Source organism: Pholis gunnellus (assembly GCF_910591455.1).
Source record: "Pholis gunnellus genome assembly, chromosome: 8".
Taxonomy (NCBI): Eukaryota; Metazoa; Chordata; class Actinopteri; order Perciformes; family Pholidae; genus Pholis; species Pholis gunnellus.
This window is the reverse complement of record NC_136534.1, coordinates 26,771,358-26,785,567: the sequence shown is the minus strand read 5'-3', so window position 1 is coordinate 26,785,567 and position 14,210 is coordinate 26,771,358. Positions and strand designations below refer to the sequence as shown.

At 40.0% G+C, this 14,210-nt stretch overlaps 1 protein-coding gene across 1 annotated transcript in view; it reads left to right on the top strand.

Annotated features, from left to right (window-relative positions):
• Positions 1-14,210, top strand: part of LOC306700395 (atrial natriuretic peptide receptor 1-like) — a gene marked incomplete at its 5' end in the record, with an annotated part of 46,244 nt that overhangs the window by 18,716 nt on the left and 13,318 nt on the right. Inside the window, one exon of the mRNA XM_079165404.1 lies at positions 2,682-2,817. Coding sequence (XP_079021530.1) covers positions 2,682-2,817 — 136 coding nt within the window. The remainder of the gene's footprint in view (positions 1-2,681; positions 2,818-14,210) is intronic.

The following is a 14,210-nucleotide window of genomic DNA, read 5'->3' as shown; positions in this document are numbered from 1 at the left end:
TGGAGCCGTCAGTGCAGCTGGACGGCTCAGTTTAGAGACGCTAATTCAGTCTGCTGATGTTATCCTTCTGGGTTGAGCATCTCTCACACACACACACACACACACACATGAAACAAAAGCCAGACGAAAACAATGCTGCTGGTGTTATCGTAGCTCATATTAAAGATGACGTGTTGAATCATAACAGCTAAAGAGAGGAGGAGACACGAGATATCAATTCTCTCAAATACTGCGTAGCTCTCTTACAGCTAACGAGCTAGCTAGCCCGACCACATCTACCGGCATCAAAACAGGAAGTTTAGTGGTAAAGTAGTAAAGACCGCCTCTTGCTTGATTTGATTGGCTAACGCCGGGGCCACAGTGTGACGTTGACATTTTTGCAGCGATGCGTTTCTAGCGACGCGTCGTTGGCGCTGTACATTTCTAGTGACGTGTTTTCTAGCGACGCCGTTCCACAACGCAACGCGTCTCTAGTGACGCATTTCTAACGACGAATTTCTTACTACCTCGTTTCTAGCGGAGCATCTCTCGCGACCAATTTCTTGGGACGCGAATTTCAAGCGACGCATCGCATCTCTAGCCGACATCGAGCAAAGTCTAGCGCATTTCTTGCTACTCGTCTCTAGCGACGCGTTTCTAGCGTGTTTGTTTGCGTTTCTAGCAACACATCTTGTTTCTAGCGAAGCTTGTTTCTCTGTGTGATCGGGGCCAAATCTGCTGTAATCTGCTCAAATGTATGAAACAGCTCCAGTTTGTCCCTCATCAGCCACCATATGTGTGTGTGTGTGTGTGTGTGTGTGTGTGTGTGTGTGTGTGTGTGTGATTGTTATCTGGCAGCTTTGTGAAGCCAGTTTATCGGCAGCAGACAGACGGCTGAGGGACGCTAATGTCGTTAACAGACACAGAGCTCGATACCACACACACACACACACACACACACACACACACACATAAGAAGATGACAGAGATCCCTGTTGGAGAAACAGGATCCTTCGAATAATCAAACAGACGACCTTTGACACGATCATCAGAGTCGTTTGCTCACCCTCACAGAAGTTCAACTCAAGAATATTTATTTCTACTTTTTGGAAAATAAATGTGGAAATGATCTTTTTGGGGTTCTTGTCTGTGTTTTTCGGATGTTTTTCCGTCTCCAGCGTTCGCTCCGGAGAACCCTCATTAATTGTAATCAGGCAGAAGGCGATGAAATAACCTGCATGACTTCTGTCATTTCCAGTCTTTTATGTTTGTTTTTCACCATTCACCGGGCTTTCACCGGCCAACAGCGGTGGATTATAAATACTGTGTTTAGCGTCATCAGCCGGTTATTTTAACTAGAGCCGATGTCACGGGGTCAGATCTGACCTCCAGAGTCTTCAGAGGAAAGTCGATGGTTTCTGTGAAAAATCTGCTAACTTTGGTAGAATAATTGGTTCCATCTTCAATGTGTCATTAACCCTTAACATCCATTAAAACGCTACAGAGGAGCCAGATACACTGTCTGTTTGTTTCCGTGGCGCCGCTGATGTTAAATCACACCGAAGACGCCATTTTGTAAAGTAGCTGCAGCAAAACATCAGATGGAGAAAGTAAAGAAAGATGACGTATACAGCAGTTCATACTGTGGTATTTTATTTTGGAAATAGCCGGCAAGCTAGCTACAAACAAACAAAAGCTGCATTCTCTCTAGTGTCCACCAGGGGGCGACTCCTCTGGTTGTATAGAAGTCTATGAGAAAATGACTCTACTTCTCTCTTGATTTATTACCTCAGTAAACATTGTAAACATGAGTTTATGGTCTCAATCTCTAGTTTCAAGTCTTCTTCAATACAGCATGATGTTCATTTAGTAAATGATGGTCCATTTAGAGTCAAACAGACCATAAAGCAGATGAGATCACAGGAGTTGTTGGTCCACCGCTGCCTCCATCTGTTAGTTTGTTCATGTTATTGTTTGGTGTTTTAGTTCAGATTCACCAAAGTCTCCCAATGAAACAAACTAAATATACATGAGATCACTGTTTGTGTGACTGGAGTCTGGTGTGTTTGAAAAGATCAACGATAACAGCTCGAATTAAAGAGGAGAAAATCTCTAAATATAGCGTTCATTTCAACTAATAATGATTCTTTTTCGGAGTCTAAAAAACGTCCACAGCAGAACATTAGTTTGCTCCATGTACTGTAGTAATACACTGAAGAACCTCATCACACTACACCTCTAAGCGTCATGACTTTAATGATCGACGATCATCTACGGAGAGACTTCTATGTGAATATAACTGGTCGGGATCGAAGCTTTTGTTCCTCAAACAATCAGACCCCAAATCATTACAGGTAACAGAGAGCATTGTGGGTAATCACGCATTGATTTTACTCTTCAGATGATGGAGGCAATTAGTTTTTTTTTCCAGTGGAGCCGTTTAAAAAGTGATTCAAACGCAATCAGAGTCTGTTTGTGATCACAGAGGTGAGATGTGGTGAATTCAGCAGAGAGACCGTTAGAGCGAGGAATCGTCTTTACAATGAAAACGTCTTTTTTTTCCTTCGACATTTAAAAAGTTAAAGAACAGAAAGTTGTTCACAATAAAACGGAGACATAAATACTCCGAAGTGGGAGAAAGAGTGACTGAAAGTGAGAACCATCAGAATGAAGTAGACGGCGTTTGCTTCTTCTTCGTGCAGATGAACATCATCGCCGGAGGATTCTACGACGGCTTGATGCTCTACACTCACGCCCTGAACGAGACCATGACGGCGTCCGCCGGCCGGCCTCCGGGAACGGTGGTCACCAAGAGGATGTGGAATCGAACCTTCCACGGTCAGTGCATCGTTTCCACACATTGTCTCTGATTTTTTATTGTCTTTTGTGTAGTTTTGACCACAGAGGGAGAGATTTTCATTTTGTCACCGCTGCGTCTTGGATTTCATGACTGTGAACTGAAAACTCCTCCCGCTCACTGTCAGATATTTAGTGACGTTTCTCTACATCCACCATCATCAGGTCTCATCATCAGTATCATTACAATATGAGAAAACTTGAGATTTAGTTGATTTAAACTCTTACTGTGCTGTGAAGGAAATCTAACGTAACGACGTTCATAAAACGTTATCGTCCACTGCAGATAAAGTGACGCCAAGAACAACACACATGAGTAAGAATCACTCAGTGCGTCTGTTGTTTCTCTCTTCACGTCCTCGGGTTTGTACTTAATGAACGGGGACCTTCAACCTGCTTCTGTTGGTTTGTCGTCGTGTTGTGTTTCCCTCTTCTGCACAGAGAGCTTCTCAGAGAGCTGCACACTCAGCTGAGGCCAGTTTTCTACGCAACCTCTGAAGAATGTACAGAATGTTCTGCTCTGATACGAGAGCACGGCAGGAAATAAAAAGCGTTGGACTCAGAGAAGGTCTGAGGGAACGGATTTCAGGCAACAACCAGAACCAGCAGCGCTCCGACTTCACGTGTTAAAGCTGCATTCTCTCTAGTGTCCACCAGGGGGCGACTCCTCTGGTTGTATAGAAGTCTATGAGAAAATGACTCTACTTCTCTCTTGATTTATTACCTCAGTAAACATTGTAAACATGAGTTTATGGTCTCAATCTCTAGTTTCAAGTCTTCTTCAATACAGCATGATGTTCATTTAGTACATGATGGTCCATTTAGAGTCACACAGACCATAAAGCAGGGGATGCTGACGTCAACATGTTGTTTTCAACAAATATCAGATATTTCTGAAATAATAGTTCTCAGATATCAAAGAAAAGAAAACATGAAGGACTATAAACGTTTCCTATGTGACGAGTAAACGATCTGTTGGACGTTTAGTTGAATTAACTCATGATTTTAAGTTGTGAAAGTGATTAAAAACAACAAGTGCATCTAATGAAATAAAAGTTGATTTAATAGAACCTTTCGGGAGATTTTACCGCTCAAAGGACGAAGTAAACACGGAGTTAAAGATCCAAAGTCATCAGGACTGACACTGGCTGGTTTTGTTTTGCTTTAAATACTTTATTTTTCTACGACCTATCAAGATATTTCTGCAGCGTTTTGTTAAAAATCTTTCATCATCATCATCATCATCATCATCATCCCACATCATACAAATTCCTTGTGTGTGCAACATACATCGGCGTCGCTTCTCGTGCAGACGTCTCGTGTTTCCTCACAGCAAAGATTCACGTTTTACCTCCAAAAGAACCCGTTTATCTTGAGGAGCGCTGACCTCTGACCTCTGACCTCTGACCTCCACCCAGAGGAGGAAATACCGACGCTGCAGACAGCAAAGAGGAGCTGGACGAAAAATGCGCCGTCCATCACCGCTTCATTCATTCAACGCCAACGTGACAACAAAGATAAATAATGAGAACGCCGAGTCCTGCTTTGCTCTTTCACAATAAGAGCCATAAATAAGGCCGGAGAGGTGGAGTGATGCGCCCTCACCTCCTCACCTCCTCACCTCCTCACCTCCTCACCACTCAGTCAACACAACACGCTTCTTCTTTCGCTGTCGACTGAACGTGGAGCTTCTCTGGAACGCTTTTTTTCTCAACAAGTTGATTAAAAATGCAGAAATGTTACGATTCTCTGCAGAAATGTATTTTACAAGCCCACGAATGAACACGAGAGCTCATGTTTATTAATGAAAAGTGATTAATTTGTCCGTTCATAATCAACTTTATTGATTTGTTTGAGAAATCGTGAACAATATCTTGCCTCTATATTTATTCAGCAGGTCTGCATCACATGTGAACATATACTTCATGTCTATAGAATGTATATATCTACACAGTATATATGTATATAGAATGTGTATATATATATATTTATATATATATATATATATGTGTGTAGAAGCCACCAACGCTGCAGCCTCTTGTCCTCTTTGTTTTCAGAGATCTTCAGATGATCTGAAGATCTTTTTGCTTCCTGAAACCAATTTCGATTCTTTATTTGTGCGCCGCTCCGATGCGTTCAAACACAAATAGATCTCATTGTGTAACGCTCTGGATGTGATTATGATTGCTATCGTTTTAATTACTCACTCAGGTTTCCACCGTAATATACAGTTTATTGCTAAATGGCCGACGTTACGCTCTCCTCTGAGCGTGCGCACCTCTCCACAGCCGCGATGCGGCTTCTCGTGGACGAGCAGACGTCTCCTCTTCGTCTCCTCTTCAGGGTCCAGGAGAGGAGACGAAGAGAGAGAACATGGCGACGCTCGGCCTCCTCGTCTCAGGGATCAGTTCAGCTCTCGCTCTCTCTCACGCTGCCTGAGATGTCACGGGGGGAATTGTTTCCACGTCGTTCAGGAGTCTGTTAATAAGATGCAGGTGGGAGGAGACGCGTGGATCCGTCCGTGCTGCCGGAGGCTCAACTCGTTCAGTTCAAACTGTTGTTGTCGGGATGAAGAGGAGGTTTCTGTTGATCCAGTTGATGAATGACACGAAGCTCCACCAACTTCCTCTGTTGTAAACGAGTCCAAAGCACACAAACGTTGTTAAAACACACACTGGTTCTTGGTCGATGGAGATCAACAGCTGTTGGAGCTGAGTAAGTCGGTGCCGTTTGAAACACTGCAGACTGTCCCAAACCTCAATAACCTCAATAACCTCAATAACCTCAATAACCTCAATAACCTCAATAACCTCAATAACCTCAATAACCTCAATAACCTCAATAACCTCATAATGATGCAGAGTCGTGTCACAGCTTCCTGTTTGAGTAACACTCAGTATGAGGAAGCACTTAGAGTAAATGAATCATGAAAGCATTATTAATATGTTTCTAAAGCATCATATGTATACATGTACAGTTGAATGATTTATCTATTATTTACTTACACTTTATAAATGATCTTATTAATCATTAACAACTCTTAAAGAATTAGATTTTAATAGATATAATACTTTATTTACGAACACATTGTGTCAGTAGATACACGACCGAGCGCCACAACCACAACATCAGATTTAGGAAAAGATCTTCGTTAATAATAACGACTGAAATATGAAAGACATCTGGTTTCACACGGGGAGCGAACACACACCGAACTACCCGTCAGCCCTTTATACCAAAACCATGAGTCCATTCAGCAGCATGTGGGCGTCACCAACGCGCTGAAGTAATTTTTATGTTTGTGGGCTCAGGAATGTGAACTTCAGAGCAAAGGTCTGCACCATATATAGTATACATATATAGTATACATGGTATATATTATATACCATGTATACTCGTGTGGTCCTGGGGGACGTCTGTCTGGACTTGAAGGAGAAGAGTCGAGGTTTCTTTGGAAAGAAGATGGAGGACAGACGGACCGATGAAGTAAATGAAAAAGAAAATGCTCGACAAGGAGACGAAACAGAAAGAGGAGAAGGAGGCGGAGTCAGGGTTCTTCAGCCGGATGTTTAAGAGGACGACGGCAACGAAAAGGTTCCTCAGCTCTCCTCCTCCTCCCTCCTCCATCTCCTTCATTATTTTCAGGTATAATAATTGAATTATCACCAGACAGCTGTGAACTATAAAACATGTTTTCTTACTACGTCCACTTCTGATATAAGAACCGGTCGTTAACGTGTTCACGTCTTCATCTCCATGAGCGACTTGACGCTCCGACGCAGACGTTGGTTGTGACGCTGGACGATGTCCAGACATCCAAACCTGAGCAGACCTTTGATTGACCGCTGTGCGCTCCGAACAACTGGACCACAGAACTACGACGTGCAATATTCACTTCGTACGACTTTTTCAATAACATGGACAATCTCTCTTGATGTGCTCGATGTTACTTATCAGGCTCTGGTGTTGTTGTTCTGTTGTACTTTTTATATTTTACTTTACATTTTGTACTTTATTTATTGCTATTGTGCTCTGCACTGGTGTAATACGTGTCATTCTATTGTTCATATATCTTTATTTTTGCATTCTTTTGTAATCTTTAATGAAACTCCACAATATGCCACACCGACACAGACGTTTTATCCAACATGAATGTGATTAACTGGCTCTTTTTGGGGACAATTGATAAAGTTTGTCTCATCGTTTAACAAAGTGAGCTCAAGTCAAAGAAACAAAACACGAAGAGAACAAGATGGAAATATGACATTTCCGTTGGTTTCTTGTATTAATGTGCTTAATCTCTGAACACACATCTTGTGTCTCTTTTTTATTGCACTTTGTTGCATTTTGACTTCTATCTCCACCTCAGCCCAAAACATTTCCGTCGACTTTTCTTTTTCCGATTTGCAGCGTTTAGTTTTTCAGCACGGTGTCCCGTCACCGTGTGAAGCTTCAGTCCTCGTGTAAACACCGGAGGTCACGTGTGTGTACGCAGCTTTATTTGTCCTGCTCTGCACCTCTTTAGTTTCTCCTCCGCTAGCGTCTCCGCTGTCGACGCTCGGCGTGACCTCCGGGGTTAAAGAAACCGCCGTCAACACGAGCTGTGGAGAGCTGGACGTCAAAGCTCCGATACGTTGCTTCATGCAGTGTGAAGCGTGAATACGTCAGAAGGAACCGTCCCTGTGGTCCACGTCTTAAAACGCAACGTCAAGAGTTCATTCAAATAAGCTGCTGTGTGTTCATAGAGGACAGAATGAGGACGCTTTGTTTTACAAGATCCATCATTTCAGAATCATTTACGTGCAAAAATGTGAAACTTTTCTACATTTAAAAAGTTTTCAATAATAAATAATGAATCCATGTTTATTTTAAATTAAAAGGACATTGTCTTTCATGCACATTCCACCGATAATGAGCATTTAATTAAAGGTACAGCGTTGTTATCTCTAGCAGCGCTATGGATCAGTGTAGTTTTCGTGGGTTCGCACTAACACTTATACCGTGTTCACACCAAAGACAAAGACAATTTTAGCCTCACGTTACTCGCAGCAGTTTACCGGCGCGATCATTTGTGTTTGATCACATTCAAACGTTTCATCAACCACGGCCAACTATGGCTTCACATGCTGGAATCCATTTACATCGGAAAACCCAAACGCTGTTGCCTCAACCGGAGGGTGAATTTCATCGAGCTGTGCGTCTTCACTGTATCTTGCGGCCCACGCCGGTCTACTGCAGCTGTAGGAACCAAAAAATAAACCGATTTAAATTGCAACACACGGATCAGAAGGGATGCTGAAATAACGACTGTAATGATGTTGATTTGTAAAAAGTCTGAATTCATGATTTGTCTGGTCTGTGAGCAAGACGACAAGCAAACAACTTTTAAAATGCTTGTTTTGTGAATGGAGTTTGGTTCGATCGGTGCTACGCTAAGCTAACATTGTAGCGGCTCCATCGACACTCAACATAACGTCATCTTGGCGTAAATACGGCTCAAATATTTGTGAACGACGCGTCCGTTAGTGTCTTTGCATTTACTTTTGTAGATAGAAATTTCAGCTGTAGCTCCTTCACGCTATGCATAGATCGACACAGAACACACTGTGTGTACAGATATTTAACAGAATTTAAACTAAATAAAACAATGAATGCAGTTACTTCTAGATGTAGCGCTTCATTCACTCGATAAAACATTGCGTCTGAATGTAATCCACGCAACGATTCTAATGTTATCTGATGATAATTGAGTGAAACAGTTTTATAGCTAAACTCTCGTGATCTTATTCCAACAGCAGAGTCTGCAACTGTGAAACGCTTCAAGTCGTTCAAACTAAAACGCATTTGGATTAAATTTAGAATACTTTTGGTAGAACTTTTATTTTGAAGGTTCCAGTTTCTAATAATTAGAACAACTAGATATTCCCTTCATGGTGTAATCTCCAACAGTCCAAATGTTTTTACAGGAGAAACAACTGAATCCATCAAAATAGATGTTTTGGTGTGAAATGTTTCCTTCACTTCGTCATCAGCCTTCTGTGTTGAAGATAAATCTTCTTCACGTCCTGTCAGAAGCCCCTGTTAGACCCCTCCCATGAATAGCCCTGAAATGTAATTGTGTGAAAGCAGAGCCTCCTCGTCTCCTCCGGTCCTTGTTTCTCCTCCTTATCTCTGCCGGCCTGTGGTCGTCCGTCACTCGCGTGGCCTTCACTCGGCCTCTGTTAGCGTCGCTGCAGCTCCTCCATGTCTGCAGCTGTGAGGGCTGATAACACAGTTACACAGCAGTTTGTGAAATAGTGAGGAAATGTAAATCTATCGATCTGTGTCATTTATCTGTAAACTAATTCAGAGGTACAACAACGAGGTTGAGCAGCTGCCACTTTGAGGCGTTGAATCAGCATTTCAACAAACAACTTTAATCATATTTGACAGACAAAATCAAAGCAATATAACAACAGAGAGCCCAACAAAATCAAGACAAACTACAAGTTTAAGCACTGATAAATCAGGACAACAGATGAAACAATAAAACCAATCGACACGATAAGAACAAGCACAGTAGTAGTGAATCTTGAGAATCTCTAATCTGAGTTAAACCTCAGTCGCTCAGAGAGTCGGGCTCCTTTCTTCAGAAATGACTCTGTGGTTCGCCTGAAATGAAAGAAAAGGAACGAGCTGGAGGGGAAGCAGACAGACACTTATGTAATGTGCTTTATGTCTCCTCCTGGCTGCCGTAGATTATCCTCTGTGTGTGTGTGTGTGTGTGTGTGTGTGTGTGTGTGTGTGTGTGTGTGTGTGTGCGCGCGCGCACACCGAGTGTGTCCTGACGGCGTGCGTCGGAGGAGGAGCACGGACGATGTAATGAGATTTGTCAGCCTTTTTTTTTCTAATGTTTGATTTATAAGCCGATTATTATAAACACCAGGATGAGGTGATCCTGGTTGCTAGGCAACAGGTTTTCCAGGATCAAAACAGAAGCGAGTTTTTAAAGTAAATAGCGTGAAACAGACGCGGCAGCGAGCAACGGGTTCCGCAGATGTTGTGAAAAAGAAACCAGCGTCCAGAAGACTTTCTAGGACGCAACTTGTTTCACCTAAAGGTGGTGCAGGAGAGGAGGCGTTTAATGAGTTGACGTTTGTACCTCGTGTTCTAGTAAAAGTCTGTAAACTGATGTAAAGTTCAGCTCTCGACACAATCCAAACAAAAATGTTTTTTGCTGACCTAACTGTTGGTGTTGTTGTGTAAAGCTAACTGTTGGTGTTGTTGTCTAAACCTAACTGTTGGTGTTGTTGTGTAAACCTAACTGTTGGTGTTGTTGTCTAAACCTAACTGTTGGCGAACGATGCGTCGCCACGGCAACAGCGTTCAACGAAAACTCACAATATTTATGGTGATTCTTCGTCAATGTCTTAAGGCTATCCTTACCAAATTTGAGACTAATCGGGTCACCTGGCTAGGAGGAATAAATACAAGTATAAAATAAAACATTTCCTTTAGCCAGTAGGCGGCGCTATGAGAAATTGAATGTTTTTCCATTCAAGTATGTTCAAGCTTGAAGTGGCATCATGCATAAGACGTTTTGTGCGGATTGGATAATGTACCTTGGAGTTATAACAACTTATTTCTTCATAAACAATGAGGCAAAATGGCCGCCACGCCACGTCAAGGTTCTTCCACAAAAACTCTAGCTTTTGATAATTTTTAATCACAAAGGTCTTAAGAGCATCCTGAGCAAATTTGAAGTCAATCGCATAAATTCTCTAGGAGGAGTTCGTTAAAGTACGAAGGCTGAAAAATGCAAAAAGGGACAAAAATAACAACTTCGCAGGTTTACTGTAGCGCCCCCTAGAGGTTGAATGCCAAAAACGTCCAGCCGGCTCCTCCGCCGGCTTGTCCGCCGGCTCGTTCAGCCGGCTCGTCAGCTTGGAGATTCAAGGTCTTATATTATCCGGCTCATCAGCCGGTTCGTCAGCCGGCTCGTCCAGCCATCTTGGTTTTGAATGACGCCATCTTGGTTTTTGGCTGTCACCATCTTAGTTTTTGGCCGTTAATATAATAGCAGATTTCTCTCTCTCTCGCTCTCTCTCTCTCTCTCTCTTTCTCTCTCTCTCTCTCTTTCTCTCTCTCTCTCTCTCTCTCTCTCTCTCTCTCTCTCTCTCTCTGTTCACTAGTGAAAGCAGAAGTCAAAGATTCAGATGAATGATTTATTTTTTCTGTTGTAACTATCAACCTTCACTCTTCTTTTGTTTGTTTACCACACACACACACACATTGCTGGAAAGTGATGCATCCCTTACCAGTAACACATACAATTCACAGGTCAATGATAAGGGCATCCCATAGTTCAATGTGTGTGCGTGTGTGTGTGTGTGTGTGTGTGTGTGTGTGCCCTCGTAAATGTCATTCTGCGACATAAAGACCCCTCCCTGCCGCTCTTCACGTCATCATCTGACCCCGCCCCCTCCTGACGTCACTATTTAACACATCATGAGAACAAAAGCAGCTCATGCGTTATGAATATCCATCTCTCCGATCGCTTCAGTTATAAACTTTCTTAATGTGTCACAGTTTATTTGCTATTTATATCAGCTGACAGGAAGTAAACGCCGTCATGCAAGAAAGAGTTCAACAGTGAAATGCAGTCGTAGACGTCTTTATTCTACACACATGAACATGTGTGAATACAATAACGGAGTTAAACGGAGGAATAAAAAAGAGAAATAAAATAGAACAAGGAGACACTGACTATAGAAACACTGAAGGAAGAAACAAAATAAAAAGACACAATATTTACAAAGAAGAAAACATAGATTTCCGTATATATTTACAGTATAGATGGTTTTCACTGGGTTATGGCAAAATGAAAATAGGATACATGTCGTCTCCTTTGTCTTCTTCAAGCTTCAAATAAAGTGGACTGATTGATTCATTAAGTTTAAACCGTGTGGAACTTTGTTTAGTGATGCTTTCAAATCCAAAAATGATATTCTGCAGAACACAGCTGATGTGTTTTAAACACATGTTTATTCATATTTACATCATATTTAGAGTTTACTGCATCATTTGACCTGAGGAGTCAATATGTAAAGCTTAATCCATATGAGAAGAACTCGTGAATTTATCGCTTATTATTTTCAAACCTGGCGGGTTGTTAAACGGCGTTTTTCCTCCGTACTTTGACACGTGTTGGTTGTAGTCAGCTTCCATAGATTTTAAACACAGTTCTATATATTCCATCTCTACCTCCTCTCCCACCTGCTTCAGGTTGTGTTGTTGGTCCTTCATTTAGTTCCTGAAACAAGATTCAAAATGTGATCTTTTATTGCCAAAAAGAAATAAGAACAATTATTATATCTTATACTCTAACTTCAGCTTACATTGCTTAATTACATTGTTTGATTGTATTGCACATATGGTGTATTATGTGTTATTACATACATTCACACATTGAACATGTGTGAACTGATCACTTCCTGCTCCATGCTGATCTCTACTTTGCCTTGTTTCCATGGAGACAAGTTGTCTGCCCCCCCCCCCTCAAATTGACTGTAATTAACCTCTTATGACTATTTAGATTTTTTTCCGAGGTGCAGTCGACCCCTATCGCCCCCCTGCCCACCTTCTTCCTGTCTCTGTTCTCTCTTTTCAGATTGTACAGGTTTAAGATCTGTTCATTCTGACCGTCTGTTGCCTCTTAAGATGCATCCAGCATCAAACAGCAGCCGAGGAAGTATTCAGATCCTTCACTGCAGTAAATGTACTAATACTACAGAGTGAAAATACTCTGTTACAGTAAAACCTAGTTAAAGTATTCAAACTGTATTATTACTAATGCATGCATGTTAAAGCAGGATTTTAATAGTGAGAAATGGCTTCAAAATTACACAGAGCCCAAAGTGACACCTTCACTGTTTGTTAGGTCCAAACCTCAACATCATTACTCATACATTATAACCATTATTACTGATGTATTAACATCATTACTCATACATTATAACCATTATTACTGATGTATTAACATCATTACTCATACATTATAACCATTATTACTGATGTATTAACATCATTACTCGTACATTATAACCATTATTACTAATGTATTAACATCATTACTCATACATTATAACCATTATTACTAATGTATTAACATCATTACTCGTACATTATAACCATTATTACTGATGTATTAACATCATTACTCGTACATTATAACCATTATTACTAATGTATTAACATCATTACTCGTACATTATAACCATTATTACTGATGTATTAACATCATTACTCGTACATTATAACCATTATTACTGATGTATTAACATCATTACTCGTACATTATAACCATTATTACTAATGTATTAACATCATTACTCGTACATTATAACCATTATTACTAATGTATTAACATCATTACTCGTACATTATAACCATTATTACTGATGTATTAACATCATTACTCGTACATTATAACCATTATTACTGATGTATTAACATCATTACTCGTACATTATAACCATTATTACTAATGTATTAACATCATTACTCATACATTATAACCATTATTACTAATGTATTAACATCATTACTCATACATTATAACCATTATTACTGGTGTATTAACATCATTACTCATACATTATAACCATTATTACTAATGTATTAACATCATTACTCATACATTATAACCATTATTACTGATGTATTAACGTCATTACTCATACATTATAACCATTATTACTGATGTATTAACGTCATTACTCATACATTATAACCATTATTACTGATGTATTAACGTCATTACTCATACATTATAACCATTATTACTGATGTATTAACGTCATTACTCATACATTATAACCATTATTACTGATGTATTAACGTCATTACTCATACATTATAACCATTATTACTAATGTATTAACGTCATTACTCATACATTATAACCATTATTACTGATGTATTAACATCATTACTCATACATTATAACCATTATTACTGATGTATTAACATCATTACTCATACATTATAACCATTATTACTAATGTATTAACATAATTACTCATACATTATAACCATTATTACTGTGCATTAACAATATTAACATCATTACTCATACATTATAACAATTATTACCGTGCATTAACAGTATTAACATCATTATAACCATTATTACTGTGCATTAACATTATTACTCATACATTATAACCATTATTACTGTGCATTAACAGTATTAACATTATTACTCATACATTATAACAATTATTACTGTGCATTAACAGTATTAACATTATTACTCATACATTATAACCATTATTACTGTGCATTAACAGTATTAACATTATTACTCATACATTATAACAAGTATTACCGTGCAT